At 37.5% G+C, this 23,702-nt stretch overlaps 1 protein-coding gene across 1 annotated transcript in view; it reads left to right on the forward strand.

Moving 5' to 3' along the window:
- The window catches only part of ATM (ATM serine/threonine kinase), a 154,424-nt gene extending 131,134 nt beyond the window's left edge, over window positions 1–23,290 (forward strand). Inside the window, exons 58-64 of the mRNA XM_069554948.1 lie at window positions 2,446–2,595; window positions 5,341–5,506; window positions 6,831–6,917; window positions 14,387–14,501; window positions 15,222–15,285; window positions 22,533–22,669; window positions 22,764–23,290. Coding sequence (XP_069411049.1) covers window positions 2,446–2,595; window positions 5,341–5,506; window positions 6,831–6,917; window positions 14,387–14,501; window positions 15,222–15,285; window positions 22,533–22,669; window positions 22,764–22,947 — 903 coding nt within the window. The 3' untranslated portion in view covers window positions 22,948–23,290. The remainder of the gene's footprint in view (window positions 1–2,445; window positions 2,596–5,340; window positions 5,507–6,830; window positions 6,918–14,386; window positions 14,502–15,221; window positions 15,286–22,532; window positions 22,670–22,763) is intronic.
- Window positions 23,291–23,702: the final 412 nt, after the last annotated feature.

The following is a 23,702-nucleotide window of genomic DNA, read 5'->3' on the forward strand; positions in this document are numbered from 1 at the left end:
GAGGACAATCAGAAAGGGTTCAAGGCCCAGACACTGTAAAAACTGAGGGGGAGCCCACACGGGAGGGGCATGTACCCTGCTGTGGGATCACAGCTGCTGGGGACCACTTCAGGGGAAGGGCAGGGGGGCAGAAGACAGTAGGGGTATGCGCAGGCAAGGGGCTCGGGGAGTAGTGGCTTAGGACTGAAGCACCTTATATGCCGATTTTGTTTCACTGCAGGGCTTTTCACTTTCCTCTGCTTGTGATACTCTTTTTCGTCAGATCTCTGCATGAACCTTTTCCCTTAGGTTATTATTCTTTCAGGCTTTTCTCCAGTGTCACCTCTTCAGAGATGCCTTCTCTGACCATATAAAAAAGTAACTGTTACTTTTTTAAATGTCTGTTTTGTTCTATTATACTTGTTATCTGGCATCATTAAATGTCTATTAGTGTATGTGTTCCCACACCAGAATGAAGCTTTATAAGGACATATTCTTCATCTGCCTCATTGCTGCTCTATTCTCAGTGCCCTAGCATCATGTGTAAGACATAATAGACTCTCAAAACACATAGTTAATAAATTAATGAAATCTTCTCTATGTTAAGACATTGAACATAAAATAATAAAACATTTGAGTATATTAAAATTAAAAATGTATGGAATTAAAGATACTATAAAGACAGGTGGCTGAGAAGACAAATTTTAAAATGTTGATAATAAAAAGGATTGTTATTAATAACAAAAATGGATTTATGTACAGAATATGGATATAGCTATTACAGACCAGTAATAAAAAGACAAGCCAGTGAGTAAAAAAGGGTAAAGAATACAAACAGGTAGTTCACAAGAAGAAAACATTTGAATAGCCAATGAGCCTATCAGGTTGTACTCAGCTTTCCTGGGAATCTGGAAAATACAAATGAAAACCACAATAAGATACTGTTACACATCTCTTGGATTGACAAAATGTGGAAGTCTTGATAAATACATGTTGGGAGGTTATAGAATAGACTCTGCTAAAATAAATTGGTACAACTACTTTGGATAGTTATTTACCAGTATATGTTAACTAAGTTGAAGATGCATATCCTGAATGACACAGCTCTTCAATTTCCAGGTACATGTATACCCTAGAAAAACTGAAATATATTCATTATTAAACTAATAGCATTGGAGATAGCAGCATTGGGGAAATCTGGAAACAATGTAAATGTTAATCAGTATTCCAGTTATATAAATTGGATTATTATGGTATATTTATACAATGCAGAGTTGTTAAAATGAATAACTTAGTTGTTAAAATGAATAAAATGAATAACTCTTTAACTCAGAGTTGTTAAATGTACTAACACAGTTAAAGGTATTAATAAAATAATGTTGGTTGAGAGAAAAGCAATTGCAAAACATACATATAGTTTAAATATCTTTATTTAAAGCTTATAGTTACATATATATACATGCTGTGCTGTGCTAAGTTGCTTCAGTCGTTTCAGGCTCTGTGCAGCCTTGTAGACTGCAGCCTTCCAGGCTCCTCTGTCCATGGAATTCTCCAGACAAGAATACTGAAATGGGTTGCCATGCCCTCCTCCAGGGGGATCTTCCCTAGCCAGGGATTGAACCCACAGCTCCTGTGCCTTCTGCATTACAGGCAGATTCTTTACTGCTGAGCCACCAGGGAAGCCATATATATATAAAGCTTTGAAATAAAAGTACTGTATACCCCCAAATATGTGAACATGATAAGCAAGGTAGCAGTAAGGTAGCAGTCATCTTGTTGGTATGGAGGGGCATAGGGTCAGTGAGGAATACAAAGAGAGTTTTGTCTCTTTCCCAGCAAATATGAAAAATCTTAGATTTCATAACGCTGTTTAGTAGGTAAAAGGGTTTTTATATTATTTTCTACTTTTATGTATATTTATAATGTCATAATTTTTAATCATTTTAATCTTTCTAGTAAAAGTGCTCATTTTACAGTATGTTTAGGAATACATTTCCTCTTGGTATAGCTAACGAGACTACAAAGCAAGAATACATACACTTTCAATTATTAAAGTATACCCAAATTAAGACTACATTTGATGTCTTCCAAAGTAAAATTCTTTGAATTTGATATTAAAGGCATAAGAAAAGCAAAGTTAATTCCTCTGCTAGATGGAGTAACCTAAGTATGTCTTGGTCAGTCACAAATGATGAGTACAATGAACAGAATTGACCCCTCAGAGAACCATGAAGATTGAGAGAAGAGCACGTTCTTAGAAGTCTAAGCATCAGGATAGAAAATCTTACTGTTTGAGCTCATTTATTTTCATTTATTTATTTGCTTTCTTCCTATGGACATTCTGTAATGCAACTTGCAGTAATGCAACTTGAAAAAATGCTTCACACCAACTCTGATAATTAAATAATCTTCACAGGCTCTTTAATGCCTATCCATAATCAAAAGGTATTTAATCTGTAACTTCAGGTGGTTCCCCTTTCTCAGCGAAGTGGTGTTCTTGAATGGTGCACAGGAACTGTCCCTATTGGTGAATTTCTTGTTAACAATGAGAATGGTGCTCATAAAAGATACAGGCCAAAGGATTTCAGTGCCACTCACTGCCAAAAGAAAATGATGGTGAGTAACATTCAAATATATATGCTATTACAAGATTATCTGGTAGCTTATTAAAACAGACAGTTATCAAATATTGGGGAATATAAAAAGTTTTAATTTCATCAGGTAATTGTATAAGACAGTATGCTCACTAGAATGAAAGTTTGTGTGAATGAAAAAGGAAAGTTTTTAAACTATGTTGTGTCAACCCTTGTTGGATGAGAAACGTAACATTATTCAATGTTTGCTAATTTGCTTCCAGTTTGGGGTAAGGTAATTCTTAACAAACAAATACTAACTAAAACCAAAAAAGAAAAAGTTATGAAAGAGAGAGAAACCTTCTAAGACTTTTGCCACATCACATCACACTGGCCATCTGGTCTGACATTCATTGACCCAATCAGTGACATTTATTGAATGTCTCCTCTTTATTGGGTTCTATGGTAGGACTTCACAAATAGGAGTAATCACTATCATACTTATCCCATTTTAAGATGAAAAGAAGTTCTGAGAATTTAGCTTCCCCCAGGTCAGTGAACTAATAAATAATGGAACAAGGATTTAAACTTTGTCCAACTCTAAAATCTATTTACTTTTTCTTTTGTTGTGCTTTCTGTTATATATTTTTAAAAATGTATGGTAAAGCACTATAGGTGTTGTGAGGGAAGGGTTTGTGTAGGGACAGAGGAGGAAGTGATCAGTTCTACCTGGGACAGGAAAGAATGGAGAGAATCAGATTCAAGACTTGGTGGTCCAGTGGTTAAGAACCCGTCTTCCAAAGCAGGGAACGTGGATTTTATCCCTGGTCTGGGATCTTAAATCCCACGTGCAACAGCCCATGTGCTGCAGCTAGAGAGAAGCCCTCTTGCTACAATGAAAGATCCCATGTACTGCAACTAAGAGCTAACGCACCAAATAATAATAGACAAATATTTATTTATTTTTAAAAAAAGACTTCATAGAGGAGATGGTGTTTGAGGTGAGTTTTATAAATGAATTGGTTTTCCAGGAAGAAGGAACATAGAAGCAAAAGGGAAGGAGGCACAAACAGGCAGGTAAAGATGGCATAGGCTTAGTTTTTGAGGAGGAATAGATGAGACTGAAGCAGTAGTCATTAATCAAAAAGTGGAGGGCTGCCATAGGAAATGTTAAGAAATTTGCACTTTGTCCTGTAAGCAATAGAGAACCCTTGAGAAGTATAGTAATATCAGATAGGCATTTTAGAAAACTAACTCTGACAACACTTATATTTTGAGAAAGCTGACTAGAAGCATGAGATTCAGTCTAAGAGTAATAACAGTAGGAATGGAGAACAGGCAGTTCACATAAGAAAAATTAAGGAGGCAAAACTGATATGATTTGGTTGCTGTTTATAAGTGGGGTTGGTGAAAAAGAGTATCAGTGGTGCCCAGTTTCCTGATTGGGATAATGGAGTAGATGGAGAGGCTAATTATTATTACCATGTTGATGAATAAAGGAAGTGGTTGAGGTTTGCCAGATCTGAGAAGGTGAATTAGTTTCGATTTGGAAGTGATCCAAGTGAAGATATTGATTGAAAGTTGGAGAGGCACACCAGGCTGGAACTTAATGAAAACACCTGAGCCAAAGACACAGATGTGACTTGCATTTCTCCAATGATGAGGAATGTTAGGCATCTTTTCAAGTGTTTGTTGGCCATCTGTATGTCTTCTACACAGAAATGTCTGTGTAGGTATTATTGCAAGGCAACAGTGGTGTCACAGGCTTAGAGAAGACTTGTGGACACAGTAGGGGAAGGAGAGGGTAGGACGAATTGAGAGAATAGCAAGAAAAATAGATAGCCAGTGGGGATTTGCTGTGCGACACAGGGAGCTCAATCCAATGCTCCCTGCCAACTTAGAGCAATGGGATGGGGTGAGACAGAAGGAAGTTCAAGAGGGAGGGGACGTATGTGTACCTGTGACCGATTCATGTTGATGTATGGCAGACACCAGCACAATATTGTAAAGCAATTATCCGCCAATAAAAAATTTTTTAAAAGGAAGGGACATATGTATACCTATGGCTGATTCATGTTGATGTATGGCAGAAATCATCACAATATTAAGTAATTATCCTCAAATTAAAAATAAACTTTTTTAAAAAGATACAGATTTTAAAGTCATCAGTCCATAGATGAGAATTGAGCCCTTCAATGTAGATAAGCTTTGTTTCAGGAAGTTATTATATAGAAAGGAAGTGTTGAAGAACAGATCTGAGATGTTCGGCTGCCTTGCTGCCACAGTCAAGATTCAATCAACCCGTGATTGATTTTTCCTTTTTCTTATCATACCCCTAGATCTGTGATATACCTAATAATATATGGAGCTATCTTTGGCATTTTTGTGTTTACTTCCACATAGGTTACAGAATCATTCAAATTACAATTGAATTAAAACAAATAACAGTCACTGTTGGTGTGCCTCTTTCTCCTAAAATTAACATGAAAACCCTAAAAGGATTATATTTTGTTATTAATTACTTCCCTGACCAGACTTGTAGCTTCGTGTGTGTGTGCTTAGTCACTCAGTAATGTCCGACTCTTTGTGACTCCCGTGGACTGTAGTCTGCCAGACTTCTCTGTCTATGGAATTTTCCAGACAGACAAGTTTCTTGTAGGCAAAGATAATGTCTAGTTCTTCTTTTTATTGCCTTTATACCTACTGTACCATTTTCTTATTGAAACTACTAGTACATATTAGTTGAACACAATACTGAGAAAATAATTTTATATTTTATCTATTAAAGGATATGCAGAAAAAGTCTTTTGAAGAGAAATATGAAACTTTCATGGAGATTTGCCAAAATTTTCAACCAGTTTTCCGTTACTTCTGCATGGAAAAATTCTTGGATCCAGCAGTGTGGTTTGAGAAACGGTTGGCTTATACTCGGAGTGTGGCTACTTCTTCTATTGGTAATCGTCTTCTACATTTTAGTAGATTCAGCACTTCCTGCATTCTGTGTTCCAGGGAGATGATGATGGTGATCATGGTTTTTACCAAGCCACCATCATTAGATCATTGTGTTTCTTGTTGATCCTGATTCTTAGCTTCTAAATATAGCTCTTCTTATTTTGGCAGGAAAGAATTTCTTTTTTTTCCAGGAAGAGAAATAAGACTGATTATTTTTCTTCTTTACTTAATAATGAATATGTCTTATTTTCTCTTCCATCAATGTATTATTTTCTGGGATTTTCTTTGGAAAATAATAAAACTCATGATAATTCCATTTAAGTTATTTCCTTTAATTGTTACTGGTCTTTTGCATACAACCTTTATAACACTATGATATTAACACCCAATGATTGATTCTGTTTAATAAGAACAGGAATAATGATATATATTTAAATATTCTGTGTATAATATATATTTTGACTTTCTAATTTCTAAGAGTTTGGAATTAACAGTAATTAGCAGTTAACAATATCTTAGAGTGTGAAACTAACAGGAATATCAGTGATCTATTGTTTTTAATGAAAGAACACTCTTTTCATCACTTAGGTACAGTATACCAGGAAGGCAGGGCATGTATGTTTTGAAAAGTTTCTGGGTAATGAAACCCTCTTTTTTTCTGCATTGAATTCAACTAATTTTATGAACAGGAAAGTAGGCCCAGTTAATGACAGAGCTAGCCATGCATCCCAGGCATCCTGACATTCTGTTCACTATTTTTTCTGTAACATCTCATGGTGTTTTTGATTAGGTTAAAAACATTTCAAAGCATGCTATCATCTGTCTTAAAAATAGAAATGTAGTTTTTCCTGGATATATACCTAACTAAATGAATTAATGATTAATTTGTGTTACATATAATTCATTAAGCAGAAGAAAGTTTCACTGAAGAATGAAGAACTTACCCATAGGCATCTCAATTTAAAAGTATACTTAATAAATATCTGAGTATATATAATGTGCTGCTTTGGTAAATAATGGGTCTCAATTTTAACCACACTTATTTTGAAGTACAAATTTTTGAATATATGTATGTATTAGTAAAGGGAAAATTTTTTTTTAAACAAATCATCTAGGATTTGTAAAATGCAGTATAAATTAAAATAGCTGGCAAGATTTAACTTAAGCTGAACATGGCCAAAAGGAAATGTACAAAATATACGACATTTCCTTTAGTAGGCAAAAAAGCCTAATAGTCAATAGTATTAGTTCAAATTATGGCTAATTGTGTTATAGAAATAGATGATATCAGTGATTTTAAGTGTTTGTTGTTTTTTTTTTTCCTAGTTGGTTACATACTTGGACTTGGTGATAGACATGTACAGAATATCTTGATAAATGAGCAGTCAGCAGAACTTGTACATATAGATTTAGGTAAGTGACCAAAGATATATTTCTTTGTTCAGTAAATATTTGGTCATCAAGAAATTTTTGTTGTTGTTTGCCTACCAGGATTGCGAGTATGAAAGAGAGACAGATATATCAAAACAATAAATATTGCTTATTTAAAAAAAAAAAAGCTTAAACACAGTGATACTGGAGGGAGTAGCTAATTCTGCCTCAGATAATGAGTGACATTTAAGCCAGGTTGAAGAGAAAGAAAGGATAATCTGGAGAGAAGATAGAGCAGATAATGAAGGGAAGGATATTGAAGATATAATGTTGTAGGAATGGTGAGAAATTAAGTGTGGCTGGAGTGAAGTTTGTATGTAGTTGAGTAGCTTGAGATATAGACTGGTACGAGATTATAAAAAGCCAGGCCAAGAAGTTTCAACTTCAGTCTTTTAAACAATGGAAAGTGAATGAAGATATATTTGATCAGAACATAATCCTGTTTATTGGAAAGATAATTTGGAGAACAGTATTAGCAGTAGGAATACAAGTTAGGGGAGATTATAATAGTTTAAACAAGAGATGATTTGGATTAAAGTTGTATGGACCATGAGATTGGATGTAGGGACATTTTTGTAGTAATTTTGCACCAGTGATATAAGATGTGGAAACAAAGGGAGAGGGTACTCCAAGATAATTGAAGCTTCTAACTAAGGAAAACAGCGGGTTTCGTGGAAAATAAGAAACTGGTGAACTTAAGTTTTGTGCGTAGTTTTGAGATATTAATGGCATTTCCAGGGGAAGTAGGCAGTTTAATATATAGGAAAGTAAAGATGTTGAAAATAGTAAGAGATGTAGAACTTTAAGCAAATAGAGTACAGTTAGTCACTGGACTAGGGGAGGTGCTAATCTTATACATCATTCTTGATGAAGAGGACTAACGGTAGAATTGTAAGGAATACCAACAAAAGTCTGAGTCTTGAATATTCCCCAGTGGTTCAGTGGTTAGGACTCAGTGCTCTCACTGCCCAGGGCCCAGGTTCATTTCCTGGTTGGGGAGCAAAGATCCCACAAGGTGCACAGCAGAGCCCAAAAGAAAGAAGGGGAAGAAAAAGGCTGAGTCAGAAAAAAAAATGAGGAATAACCACCAACTAATAGAATCATAGAAACTAAAGTAGGGCTATCTTGGAAGCCAAGAGAGAATAAATTTTCATGGACAAAGAAGCTCTGTGCTCAGTAGTATCTGATGCAGAAAGGTCAAATAAGATGAATGCTGAAAATAGGCCTTTGAACTTAATTAATCAATCTTGGTAAATTTGGGATAGAATGGAGGAAGTGAGATTGTGAAAAGGCAAGGGTTGAATGGAGGTTTGGAAGTTAAGGACATGTAGGCTAATAATGTGGAACTGTTCTGCAAGAAGTTTAGAAAGGAGAGAAGAATAAAGAGAAATTTGTTACAGAGATGGGAGGTAAATATTTGGTCCCCTCCCCCACCCATTTTTGGGATTTTGAGGTGTATTTATTCTTATTCATTTGCTCTCTTTCTTTTTTTGGCCCACTACATGGCTTGTAGGACCTTAATTCTCTGACCAGAGACCAAACCTGGGCCCTCAGCAGTGAGTGTGTGGAGTCCTAACCACTGGACTGCCAGAGAACGTGCTCATTTGCTTTCTTAAGATGGGAGGTACTTATAGGAGAGACAAAAAGATTAAAATAGCAAGGGAAATCATAAAGTATGTGTGTATAGAGTTGGCTTTATACTGGAAGCATGTAGAAGAAAGGATGAACACATTATCATTAGGAAACTCTTTGACCAGAGGGTAATTTGAGAAATTATATTTGCTATTCCATCTTCTCTGAGAACTGAAAAACATGTTTATTTGCTAAGAATTGGAGGGATGGTAGCAGACCCTAAAAGAACAATAAAAATTTTTAAATGGGTACCATGGAGATGATACCACAAGTTGACTAGAAAGGGATATATAAGACTGGCCAAGTATTTTAAGGGATGCTTTCCTAGGATAATAATCCTAAATTTGTAGTGTCATCATATGATTTCTTCCAGCAGTCCTCAATAACCTTAGAGTTAAGTTCTACTTTGAAATGGTAAGCATAGAGGAACAAGGGGCCAGAAGATTTAAAGTACTAGCAAGAGTAATCAACTTTGCAGGCTATACCCTGAGCAGAGTAGGGAAAGAAGAGAGACTAACAGACTAGAAATCGTGATGAGTTTGAAGAGTATTTAATAAGAATAAAGGGGTAGAAGGAGAAGAGGTTTTGATTAGAATGTAGAATTTAAGATTACTTAGAAAGTACTGTTTTAGGAGATGATAAGTTTTATAGTCTAGATGTTCCAGCTGGATTTAGAAAAGGTGGAGGAATAAGAGATCAAATTGCCCGCATCCATTGGATTGTAGAAAAAGCAAGATAATTCCATAAAAACATCTACTTCTGCTTCATTGTGTGGATCACAACAAACTGGAAAATTTTTAAAGAGATGGGAATACCAGACCACCTTACCTGCCTCCTGAGAAATCTGTATGCAGATCAGAAAGCAACAGTTAGAACCAGAAATGGGACAATGGACTGGTTCCAGATTGGGAAAGGAATATGTCAAGGCTGTATATTGTCACCCTGCTTATTTAACTCATAGACAGAGTACATCATGCAAAATGCCAGGTTGGATGAAGCACAAGCTGGAATCCAGATTGCAGGAGAAATATCAATAACCTCAGATATCCAAATGACACCACCCTTAAGGCAGAAAGTGAAGAGGAACTAAAGAGCCTCTTGAAAGTGAAAGAGAAGAGTGAAAAAACTGGTTTAATACTCGGCATTCAAAAAATAAAGATCATGGCATCTCGTCCCATCACTTCATAGTAAATAGATGGGGAAACAATGGAAAAAGTGACAGTATTCTCTTGGTCTCCAAAATCACTGCAGATGGTGACTGCAACCATGAAATTAAAAGATGCTTGCCTCTTGGAAGAAAAGCTATGACCAACCTAGCAACAGCATATTAAAAAACAGAGACGTTACTTTGCCAGCAGAGATTCATCTAGTCAAAGCTATGGCTTTTCCAGGAGTTCTCACATCTCCAGGATGTGAGAATTGGCCCATAAAGAAAGCTGAGTGCTCAAGAATTGATGTTTTTGAACTGTTGTGTTGAAGACTCTTGAAATTCCTTTAGACAAGGAGATCAAACCAGTCAATCCTAAAGGAAATCAACTCTGAATATTCATTGGAAGGACTGATGCTGACGCGCCAATACTTTGGCCACCTGATGTGAAGAGCTGACTCATTGGAAAATACCCTGATGCTGGGAAAGATTGAGGGCAGGAGGAGAAGGGGACAACAGAGGATGAGATGGTTGGATGGCATCACCGACTTGATGGACATGAGTCTGAGCAAGCTCCAGGAGTTGGTGATGTACAGGGAAGCCTGGCATGCTGCAAATCCATGGCATCGCAGAGAGTTGGACACGACTGAACTGAACCGAAGTTTTATAGTGTAAGTTTTCACTTAGTGGTTTGCTAAGAGAGAGTAAAACTGAATTTCATTAGAACAGATAAGATCATAGAGATGGATGAAACTGGAGCCGATTATACAGAGTGAAGTAAGCCAGAAAGAAAAACACCAATACAGTATACTAACACATATATATGGAATTTAGAAAGATGGCAATGATGACCCTGTATGCAAGACAGCAAAAAAGACACAGATGTGTATAATGGACTTTTGGACTCAGAGGGAGAGGGAGAGGGTGGGATGATTTGGGAGAATAGCATTGTAACATGTATACTATCATGTAAGAATCAAATCACCAGTCTATGTCCGACGCAGGATACAGCATGCTTGGGGCTGGTGCACGGTGATGACCCAGAGAGATGTTATGGGGAGGGAGGTGGGAGGGGGGTTCATGTTTGGGATCGCATGTACACCCGTGGTGGATTCATGTCAATGTATAGCAAAACCAATACAGTATTGTAAAGTAAAATAAAGTAAAAATAAAAATTAAACAAAAATTTTTAAAAAAATAAATAAATGATTTTTCCCCAGAACGAATTCCAGAATTAGGACAGAGAGGAAGATCATGAGCTAGATCCATGTCAACATTCAATGAATTTGAGAGTATTTCTTAGAAGCTGGGGTATAGTAAATATGAGAATGAGTGGAGTTGTCAGAGCCTGAATGTGGGAACTCAGTAGAGGAGTGAAATTTTGCATGAGAATGAAAGGACAGTGGTCTAGAAGGGACAAAGTAGAGATAGTAGTATGCCAACCTATGTTCAGGCCATGCTAAATGCATCTATAAATGAGAAAAGTAAATTGGTATAGCTACTTTGTGGTACTGTTCAGCATTATCTGCTAAAGCTGGGAGTTGTGACCCAGCAATTCCACTGCAGTAGAAATATACACCATGTGTATAAGAATGTTCATAGTAGTACTATTCATAATACTCCAAACTGGAAATAGCCCCAACCCCCATCACAAATAGAATGAATGAATAGTTTATAACTATACCACCCTGAACGCATCCAGTCTTGTCTGATCTTGGAAGCTAAGCAGGATTGGGGCTGGTTAGTACTTGGAAAGGAAAATGGATGAATGAATCGTATTGTATTCATAAAATGAAATACTGTATAACAGTGACATTGAATGAACTATAGCCACACACAACATGGAAAACACAAATACAAAGTTAAGTGAATCTAGATATGAAAGAATATATACTGTATAATACTGATAAAATTAATCTACAGTGTTAGAAGTCAGGATAGTGGTAACCCTTTGAAGAGGTGGTTCATGATTGTTAGGGAGATGGGGTGGGGCTTCTGGAATGCTGGCTACATAGGTTTTGTAAAATCTCAATATCCATACACTTGAATGACTTTGTTAATTGATTTGCTTTTCTTGTGTATCTCTTTGACTATCCATTGCTGCATAAGAAACCACCCTATACTTAGTGGCTTAAAAGTACTATTATTATCTCTCACAGTCTATGGGTTGACTGGACTCAGTTGGACAGTTCTCACTTAGGATCTTTCATACTATTGTAGTCAGAACCTGGGGCTGAATTTGCCTTAGGGTTAAACTGGGCCATTTTCTAGGATGGCTTCTTATACATTTGATGTTTCATTGCTCCTCCATGTGACCTCTCTGTATTGCAAAGTAACCTGAACTTTTTGTGTGTGTGTGATTAAAAGTATATTAGTTTATTTTTTAAAAGTAGTTCTCCCTAAGATTTGTTCATCTTTGCCTGAGGTCTTTTTTTTTTAATTGAAGGATAATTACCATAAAGTGTTATGTTGGTTTCTACCAAACATCAACATGAATCAGCCATATAACCTGAATTTCTTATAACACATCTCAGGGTTCCAAGAGGAAGGAAGTGGAAGTTAAGAGCTAGCATGCAACTGGCACAGTGTCACTTCTGCTATATTCTAAGTCATAGTAATGCTATAGTACCCATCCAGATTCTCCCCTCTCTTTCTGGGACTCCAATAACAATATATTAGACTATCTCACTGTAACATATATTCTGTTTACCTCCTTGTCTATATTTTCAAACCTTGTTTTTCCTCCAACTCACCCATGGTGTCAGTGGAAACCATGCAGGAAGCCTGGACTTCTAGTCTCACCCAGCTATAGCAAGGAACCCCCTCTCCTCTTGGATGTCAGAGGAGGCCAACTGAGGAATCTGGTCTTCTATCATCACTTAGCAGTTACTTCAGTGTGGTTACTTCAAAAGCCAGCAAAAGCAGAAGTATAAATCCAGAGTCTCATAATGTAATATACAAAAAGGTCAATTGCAATTGAAAATCATTTGTCAGGAAAATCATAGTTTGAATGAAAAACAAAAAATATCAGCACTAAGATGACAAAGGATTATCCGAAAAAGATTTTAAAGCAGCCATCATAAAAATGCTTCATGGAGCAATTGCAAACATGTTTAAAACAAATGAAAAGGTAATAAGTCTCAACATGGAAGCAGTCTCAGCATAAAAATAGGACATATGAAAGAACCAGGTGAAAATTTTAGAACAGTAAAATGCAATAATTAAAATTTTAAAACTCAATGGTTAAGCTCAAGAAGCAAAAGGAAGGATCAGTGAACATGAAGACAGAAGAGTAGAAATCATCCAGTATGACAACAGAGAAAGAAAAGGAGAAAATCTTCAGCAACTTGGGCTAGACAAAGAGTTCTTAGACTTGACACCTAAAGCATAGTCGCTAAGAACTCTCAAACTTCACCAGTATAAACAAAACAAAACAGTTATTAAATGGGTAAAAGGCATGAATAGCCATTTCATCAAATAAGATAAACAGTAAATTCAGCACACAAAAGGATACTTACCTGTACCACAAATTATAGCCCTAAATTGGAAGCAATCCAGATGTCCTTTAAATGGGCAAATGCTTAAGCAAAATGGTACATTCATACCATGGAATGCAACTCAGTATAGATGACAGTTTAGATGATTCTCTCGAGAATTAATGTTGAGGGAAAAACTAATTCCCAAAGGTTACATACTGTTTGACTCCATTAATAAAACATGCTTGAAATTACAAAATTATAAAAATGGAAAATAGATTAGTGATTACTGGAAGAAGAGAGAGTAGGGGTAGGCCTTGGGAGGTAAATAGGTATGCCTGATACAGCATAAGCTAATATAGCAGAGCCCAAAGAGTTGATGCTTTCAAGTTGTGGTGCTGGAGAATACTCTTGAGAGTCCCTTGGACAGCTAGGAGATCAAACCAGTCAATCTTAAAGAAAGTTAACCCTGAATATTCATTGGAAGATCAGATGCTAAAGCTGAAGTTCTGATACTTTGACCTCCTGATACAAACAACTGACTCATTGGAAAAGACCCTGATGTTGGGAAACATTGAAGGCAGAAGGAGAAGGGGGTGACACAGGATGAGATGGTTGGATGACATCATCAATTCAATGGACATGAACTTGGGCAAACTCTGGGAGATGGTGAGAGACAGGGAAGCCTGGTGTGCTGCAGTCCATGGGGTCATGAAGAGTCAGACAGCTTGGCGACTGAACAACAATAATATAGCATTAGAGATCCTTATAGTGATGAAAATATTCTGTATCTTAATTGTATTAGTGTCAACTTCCTGGTTGTAATATTGTACTATAGTTTTTTGCAAGATATTACCATTGGGGAAAAATCAGTAAAAGATATATATATACATATCTTCTGCATTTTAAATTCTACCCTTCACTACCTCATTCTTAAAAGTCACCCTTTAATATAGGTTTCTCTGATTATATGTTAATAAATAGTTTTTAAACTTGTTTTTTAAAATTTGAGATTGATTTTTCTGGAGCATTTTGAAGATAAGGCAGGCAGAGCATAGAATAAATGACTGTGTGTTCTAATACTGATTGAATATTGGTGACAAGTTATTTGGTGCCACTGCAAAGTTCACAGGCCAGTTGAGAGGAAAGTAAATTAGCTCTGTGACCTCCTAACCTCACTATATTTTTTACTTTAGGAGTTGCTTTTGAACAGGGCAAAATCCTTCCTACTCCTGAAACAGTTCCTTTTAGACTTACCAGAGATATTGTGGATGGGATGGGCATTACTGGTGTTGAAGGTGTCTTCAGAAGGTAAGCCAAATAAGGTAAGGTAGGGTAGATGATTTTTGGTGTCAAAATTATTCAGATTATTGATTTCTATAGATTGTAGAATTCATTGCTAGAATTACATTCCAGTGCTTTACTGACTATGGGTAAAAACAGTAATTTCCCCTTCCTTCAAACCGCCTAGGATGTCACTCAATATAATACACATAATGTTACTGTTCTCCCTTACTACCTCTGAAAGCAGCCTGCCTTTACTTTTCACACCTCTGTCCTAGCTAAATCTTTGTTTATTGATCAGAACTTCTATTAGGTACTAATTCTTGGGTGCATAATTTATCCTAAAGAAGTTTATGGTCTGATACCAATTCCTGCCAACTTTACAGTCCCCTGTAGCTTTCCTAGCATAGGTCTACAATACTCAATATTTCTTTAGTCTACACACTCAGCTTTTAACTTGGCAGATTCTAGTGAAAGTGAACTACTGATTACCATAATAATCAACTGAAAGAAATGTTTCATAGTAGTACCTTGTTACTCTTATAAACGCTAAGCTTATATTCACATACCTATTTATATTCTTTTCAGAAACATCTACTGAAAACTCACTCTGCCAAGTACTGTGCTCTTTGAGATATTAATTTGGGGATTAACAAAAATAGTTTCAGCACACTAGACAGGAATATATAGGAGATAAAGATACATTGAAAATGTTCATGTAAATTCATATTTACAATGTGTTTGTAGATGCTGTGAGAAAACCATGGAGGTAATGAGAAATTCTAAGGAAACCCTGTTAACCATTGTAGAGGTAAAGTATATTATAAGGAAATTTTTATTTCTCTGCCTAATAGACTGCCGTCTTGTTAGGAGGGCACTGATTTGAGGTTCAGCACTTTGTTTTAAAGATGTGGGATGATACTGGCAGCAGGAGAGTTAATGGTGGTTTAGAAATGCCTTCAGCCCCCTCAGGTTTCTTGGAATGTACAGCACTGTAAGTAACCTCTAGTCTCCAATACGTACATCAGCACTGACATCTTAGTTATCTTGTATGGTATTATTTCCAGAATGGTTTCCTTTGGAGTTTTAAAAGAAATCAGTAAATTATATCTCCTTTCCACTGCCCAGGTTCATAACCATGTAGTGAGATAGATGGAGATCAGAGTGTCAGCAGTGTTACTGCAGGAACATGACTGAGGAGTTAGGGCCAAACTGGCTTGCTGCTGCTGCCACCTCAGTGCCTCTCTACTTTCTTAACCTGGGGACAGCCCACTGAGTGGGGTTTGGGCCTACAGGGCCTAAACACCCCATCAGGATTACTGCTTCATATTGATCAGGGCAAAAAGGGAAGGGAGTCCAGCGAATTTCCAGTGCTTATGACATTAATTCTACCCAAGTGAGAATTGAGTGCCTGAGGCAGTCCTTTTCTCTCCTAGTACAGGGTATGGGGGGGGGGCAAGAGACCAGGAGAGTATCCTCCGCAGAGAAGCATGGAAGTAGAGTTGTGTTAAACAACATTGATGTTGATCAAATTTGAACTTCTAGGGATGAGGCAAGAACACTTGTATTTTATAAAAGTTCTCCTACTGGCAGCCAAGGTTGAGAATCTCTGTTAATTCACTGGCATTAACCATTAAACCTGTGATCAACAATGGCCAGAACTATATGCCAAGGAGGGTGAAATTAATAGTCTTTTAAGGTGGTCCTGTGTCTGCAACCTTTATAAACCAAAGTCCTCTTTATAGATCTTTCAACTGCTGGTGGCAATATAGATTTTTGGTACAAAGAGTGTTAAAATAGGTCCCAATACTATGTTGATAAAATTAATTCCAAGGATGTGCTGTTCTCAAGGCTGGAAAAGCTTTCCTTTTTCCCATATTATATTTATACAAGTTATCATTTATTACAGTTTGCCGTTAGTTCTGCAGCAAGAATAAATGATAACATGGATGCCTCAATAATGTAGAAATCAAGTTCTAAAATTAAATTATCTTGCTTTTTTGCCTTTAAGCCAAAAAAATCTAAATTTTCAAATTGATTTAAGATCCAAAGAAACTTAATATATTCCCCAGTATTTTACTCTGCTCAGTCTCAGTCAAAAGGTTTTTTTGTGCCTGGGTAGATTTAGGGGTTCCTTTGGTATTTGAAAGAGGGTAATTCCCTCAATGCCTCAGAAGTTTTACTGGTTGAATGCCAAATTGCTCAGAAGCCTCATTGTTTAAAGAGTAGTAGAGTATAAAATTAGATAGCTAAAAGTGAACAGATTATCTAGGGGTTCCTACATGAGTGTGAGTACTTTAGATTTTACTAAGATGTAAACTGTTGGGGAGTTTCAGACTTGATAATTGATCTGCATCTTCACCTGTAATAACTGTAACATGAGCTTTATAAACTTTGTGTGTTTTACTGATCTGCCTACTGTTTTCTCTGTAACTCTGTCTGAATTTTCTCAAATTATTTGGTGTGGTTGTCCCAATCGTCAAGAATAGTTTCCCAGTTGACCTCACTATGGACTTTGTATCTTCAGCTTTATCAGGGTACATCTCAAGAGTTTTGCTGGATCCCAGTCCTCTGGAATGTTATTTTAGTCTATTCTCCTGTCATTATGTTTACAAATTAGTTTGGTATTCAAACACTACTCCATATATAGATTTCAGAATGCCAGTCATAGCACTAGACCTTTGGTTCTGAGAAGTTTTCAATAAATTATACCTTTTTTCTCCTCCAAATTTGGAACTTAGTGAAAAAGAAAGAGCCTTAAGAATAATGTATAGAAGAAGGCAAGGAATAGGACAGGGAGATAGATCACTTTCTCCCCTACAAGTACATCAAAAGATCATTTGAATGTGGAGCAACTTCCACAAAACAACTTCTGAACACTGGTGGAGGACACCAAACACCCAGAAAGGCAACCCAAAAGGAGGTAGAACAAAAGATAAAAGACAAAGAGAGAGAGACAGGATTTAGGGACAGAGACCTGTCCTGGAGAGGGAGTCGTGAAGGAGAAGATTCCACACAAGAGGAAACCCTCTCACAGGAGGGATCAGTGGGGAGCTTTGGAATCTCAGAGGGCAACATAACCAGAAAATAAAATACCGAGAATATGCACCTAACCACAATTACCACAGAGAAACAGCTCAGATGATTGTGTCTGCCTGCAGCAAATAGAGGCTGGGCGTGGAGGTGTGGGCTGCATCATTGGTCCTTAGGATGACTGGGCTTGAATGGCCTGAGGACAGTCTAAGGGGGCTAAAGGGACATAGCAACCCTAACCGTGGGAATACCAGATAGACAAAAAAAAAAAGAACCTTTCCTGCAGGAAGGCTCTAACTGGCACAGTGACACCTGGCATGCTCACAGAACAAAGGGTTGTGCCCTAAAGAATACTAAAGGAAAGCAAGCCTGCTGCCATTTATGACCCTCCTTTCCTGGAGGCAGAGAGGCAGGAGTGCGGCAGCCAGAGGCAGAAGGCAAGGGGCCACTGCAGTCTTGGCCCCGAGATCACATCTCCCACCAAACTGTGAGCAGGCTGCCTGTCACTAACCACATCTTGCTGGGATCCTGGACGGGTCACATCAGCCGGGAGTGTCACAACCTGAAACCAGCTTTCCAGAAGAGATACATAGCGCACTTGGGACTGTGCCCTTGTGGCACACCTGGGAAACCAAGCGGTCAGGACTGGGTAGGTACATAAGATTCATGGCCTACCTGGGACAGTGTGCTCATTGAGCACCCGGTCACCTGAGCAGCTTGGACCTGTGAAGTGCACAAAATGTAGGGTCCACTTGGGACAGTGCCCTCATAGAGCACCTGGGAGCCTGAGCAGTGTACCCGGGAAGTACATGCCGCTTTGGGCTGCTGCAAACGCAGTGTGGTCCATCCACTGTGAGCACTCCCCACACATACCCACATACCAGCCTATTTTGTTTGCAGTGTTCCTCTCCACAGCACAACTGAGCGAGTGAGCATGAATAAGTGGCCACCTTCACCTCCTTGTGTCAGGGCAGAGATTAGACACTGAAGAGACTTGCAAACAGAGGAAGCCAAGATAAGCAAAGAAGCTCTGTGGGTGGAGAAATCTTGAGGCTACTAAGAAGAGAACCAAAACCCAGAGGCAGGGGGCTCAACTCCAGAACTTTAGACCATCATAGAATTCCTGATGCCAGCGAATATTAATAGACATAAGCCTACCCAAAAGTCTCCATACCTACACTGAATCCAGGCTCCACCCAAGAGCCAGCAAGTTACAGTGTGAGACACTTGATGCTAATTCCCTAGCAAAACAGGAACGCAACCCTGAATATTAGGAGTCACAGTGCCCAAAGCCATACCAAACGCATAGACATCACAAAACTCACTACTGGACACTTAATTGCACTCCAGAGAGAAGAGATCAACCTCCATCCACCAGAACACAGACACAAGTTCCCTCAACCAGGAAACCTTAATAAGCCATTAGTCCAACCCCACCCACAGGAAGCAGACACCACAATTAAGAGGAGCCATGACCCTCCAGCCTGCAGAAAGGAGACTCTAATCAGCAATCTAAACAAAATGAAAAGGCAGAGAAATACCCAGCAGGTAGAGGAACATGATAAAAACCCACCAAACCAAACAAAAAAGAGGAGATATGGAGTCTGCCTCGAAAATAGTTCAGAATAATGATAGCAAAGATGATCCAAAATCTTGAAAACAAGATGGAGTTACTGATAAATAGACTGGAGACATGGATTGAGAAGATGCAAGGCATGTTTAACAAGAATCTGGAAGAAATAAAAGAGTCAATCAATAATGAACAGTGCAATAACTGAGATTAAAAACACTATGGAGGGAACCATAGTACAGTAACTGAGACAGAAGAAAGGATAAGTGAGGTGAAAGACAGAATGGTGGAAATAAGTGAAGCTGAGTGGGAAAAGGTATAAAAGGAAATGAGGACAACCTTAGAGACCTTTGGGACAATGTTAAACACACCAACATTCAAATCATACATGTCCCAGAGGAAGAAGACAAAAAGAAAGGGCATGAGAAAATACTTAAAGAGATAATAGCCCAAAACTTCCCTAATATGGGGAAGGAAATAGCCACCCAAGTCCAAGAAACCCAGAGAGTCCCAAACAGGATAAACCCAAGGCAAAAAACCTCAAGACACATGTTAATCAAACTAACAAAAATTAAACACAAAGAGCAAATATTAAAAACCACAAGGGAAAAGCAACAAATAACATACAAGGGGATCCCCATTAGGATAACTGCTGGTCTTTCAATAGAAACTCTTCAGGACAGAAGGACATACTTAAGTGTCCACTCTCACCACCAGTACTGAACATAGTTTTGGAAGTCCTAGCCACAGCAATCAGAGAAGAAAAAGAAATAAAAGGAATCCAGATTGGAAAAGAAATAAAACTCTCACAGTGTTTGCAGATGACATGATCCTCAACATAGAAACACCTAAAGATGCCACCAGAAAATTACTAGAGCTAATCAATGAATATAGTAAAGTTGCAGGGTATAAAATTAATATACAGAAATCCCTTGTGTTCCTATACACTAACAATGAAAAATCAGAAAAAGGAATTAAGGAAACAATCCCATTCACCATTGCAATGAAAAGAGTGAAATACTTAGGAATAAATTTACCTAAAGAAATAAAAGACCTATATATAGAAAACTATAAAACACTGATGAAAGAAATGAAAGGTTACACAAATAGATGGAGAAATATACCATGTTCATGGATTGGAAGAATCAATATAGTGAAAATGAGTATACTACTGAAAGCAATCTGTAGATTCAACACAATCCCCATCAAATTGCCAACAGTATTATTCACAGAACCAGGACAAATTATTTCACAGTTTGTATCGAAACACACAAAACCTCAAATAGCCAACTCAATCTAGAGAAAGAAGAATGGGAGTGGAAAAATCAAACTTTCCTGACTTCAGACTATACTACAAAACTACAGTCATCAAGACAGTATGGCACTGGCTTTGTGTCAGAAATATAGATCAGTGGAACAAAATAAAAAGTCCAGAGTTAAATCCACACACCTATGGACACCTTGTCTTTGACAAAAGAGGCAAAAATATACAATGGAGAAAAGACAGTCTCTTCAATAAGTGATGCTGGGAAAACTGGTCAACCACATTTAAAAGAATGAAACTAACACTGTACACAGAAATAAACTCAAAAATGGATTTAAAGACTTAAAATGTAACACCAGAAAGTATAAAACTCTTGGAGGAAAACTGGCAGAACACTCTCTGACATAAATCACCTCAAGATCCTCTCTGATTCACTTCCCAGAATAATGGCAATAAAAACAAAAATAAACAAATGGGACCTAGTTAAGCTTAAAAGCTTCTGCACAACGATGGAAATGAGAAGCATGGTGAAAAGACAACCTTCAGAATGAGAGAACATAATAGCAAATGAAGCAACTGACAAAGAATTAGTCTCCAAAATATACAAGCAGCTCATGAAGCTCAATACCAGAAAAACGAACAACCCAATCAAAAAATAAGTGAGAAAACTAAGCAGACATTTCTCCAAAGAAGACATACAGATGGCTAATAAACACATGAAGAGATGCTCAAGATCACTCATTATTAGGGAAATGTAAATCAAAACCACAATTATGAATCATCTCATGCCAGTCAAAATGGCTATCATTAAAAAGTCTACAAATAAAGGCTGCAGAGGATGTGGGAAAAAGCGAACCCTCTTACACTGTTGGTGGGAATGCAAACTTGTACCACCACTATGGAGAGCAGTGTGGAGATTCCTTAAAAAACTGGGAATAGAACTGCCATATGACCCAGCAATTGCACTGCTGGGCAGGTACCCCAAGGGAAACAGAAGACACATGTCCCCCACTCTTCATTGCAGCACTATTTTCCAATAGCTAGGGCATGGAAGCAGCCTAGATGTCCATTGGCAGATGAATGGATAAGGAAGTTATCCATAACTTCCATAATATTCTATCCACAATAGAATATTACTCAGCTACAAAAAGGAATGCAGTTGGGTTAGTTCTAATGAGATGGATGAAACTGGAGCCTATTATATGAGTGAAGTTAAATCAGAAAGAAAAACATGAATACTGTATATTAATGTGTGTGTATATATGGAATTTAGAAATACAGTAATGATAATCCTACATGTAGGACAGTAAAAGAGATCAAATGTAAAGAACAGACTTTCGGACTCTAGGAGAAGGCAAGGGTGGAATGCTCTGAGAGAATAGCATTGAAACATGTATATTACCACATGTAAAAGAGATAACCAGTGCAAATTTGATGCATGAAGCAGGACACCCAAAGTCAGTGCTCTCTCTGGGCCAACCCAGAGAGCTAGGGGGTGGAGGGAGGTGGGAAAAGAGTTCATGATAGGGGGACACATGTATACCTGTGGCTGATTCATGTTGATGTATGGCAGAAACCATCACAATATTGTAAAGTAATTATCCTCCAATTAAATAAGTTTTTTAAAAAAGAATATGGTCTGAACTTGAGTAAAGAATAGCTTTATAGTGTAGAAATATAATAAATTAATTAGATTAAATAATACTTAAAAAAGTAAGAGATTGGAATGTCAGGTTTATCACTGATACAACTATTGGAGAATATGGCTTAGGAGTAAGGTCCAAATAGACTTGCTTCTGGTGTCCACCGCCTACACCCCAATCTATCCCTTGGTCCAGCTCACCGGGAGAATTGAGGCCTGCAAGCAAATGTTCTTACCCAGGACCATACTCATCAAGACATGAGAGAGAAAGAAAGAACGTGACTAGTGCTTATGCCCTTTTAATTGATTAAGTTTCCATCAGGAACCATGGGTCAGACAATGTCACAGCACCCAGTTGGGACGAAGAATGGATTCAGATGGGAGGAGAAGCCCAGAGCATCGTGTTAGTGCAGTTTTCTCCACAAGGAAGTATGAAGCACATGTGATAAGTTTGCCCCTCCATTCCAATCAACTGCCGTGTAATTGGTCTCTATTATAATACTGGTCGAAGTGCACATTGTTCTTCTAATGCATATGTTCTCTATCTAGGTCCTCCTATATGATCCTCTCTTTGACTGGACCATGAATCCTTTAAAAGCTTTATATTTACAACAGAGGCCAGACGATGAAAGTGAGCTCCATTCCACTCCAAATGCAGATGACCAGGAATGCAAACGAAATCTCAGGTGAGCAGGATCTGTTGACAGTTGTTCCGATTCTCCTGTTCCCAAGACCCTTTAAACTGTTCCACCTCATTAAAATCTTTGTTTTTGTCATTAGTGATATTGACCAGAGTTTCAATAAAGTAGCTGAACGTGTCTTGATGAGACTGCAAGAGAAACTAAAAGGAGTAGAGGAAGGAACCGTGCTCAGTGTTGGTGGACAGGTGAATTTGCTCATACAGCAGGCCATGGACCCGAAAAATCTCAGCCGACTTTTCCCAGGATGGAAAGCTTGGGTGTGATATTAAGCATGTGATTGCCTTGGATTCAGCCTTTATAAATTGTACTTTGGCCTTCATTGTTAACCCACCCACATACTTTGAATAAGTATTAATATTGAACTAAGTGAATTACTGTGTTTTTTAAAAAAATGTTTAATACTTGCTTCAGTTCCCTAAAGTTGCTTTACTAGTCTCAAGCAACAGTTTTCTCATACTTTAGATATAACTGTCAATCATGCTCTAATTCTAGGCTGAACATTTGTTTTTTCTTCTCAAGTACATACTTGTATCAGTTTCAGTAGAATCACTGAATCAGTAAAATCACTGTTACAGTCAGAACAAATAAATATACTGCTAACTTTGATGTAGCTTTTAATTAAAAGTTATTTCCCAGATATTATATATGAAAAATTATTTAATATTAGTCTATAAAAGGAAGGAAAAACTTAAAAATTGTAACCATCTATATACCATTGTAAGTAAATATGTTGGATTTTCAATAGTAAGGTCACTCAGTGCTGCTCAATAATGAAGATGTTATGATATGGAAAACAAATTTCACAGATACAGTATGGTTACTTTTTTTTTTTTTTCAGAAATGTTTATTAGACTTTCTCATTCTAGTCTCTTTATCTTTTAAGCCCTCTGTGTTTCCAGTACTTTATCTTTCTATAATGCCTTCATATCTGTCTTCTAGTTCATGAATTCTCTTGTCACTAGCTATATAATCTCCTTTTTAAACTACTCATTGGATTTCTCCTTTTAAAAGTTGTTAT

The sequence above is a fragment of the Ovis canadensis genome, chromosome 15 (genome assembly GCF_042477335.2).
Source record: "Ovis canadensis isolate MfBH-ARS-UI-01 breed Bighorn chromosome 15, ARS-UI_OviCan_v2, whole genome shotgun sequence".
Lineage (NCBI taxonomy): Eukaryota > Metazoa > Chordata > Mammalia > Artiodactyla > Bovidae > Ovis > Ovis canadensis.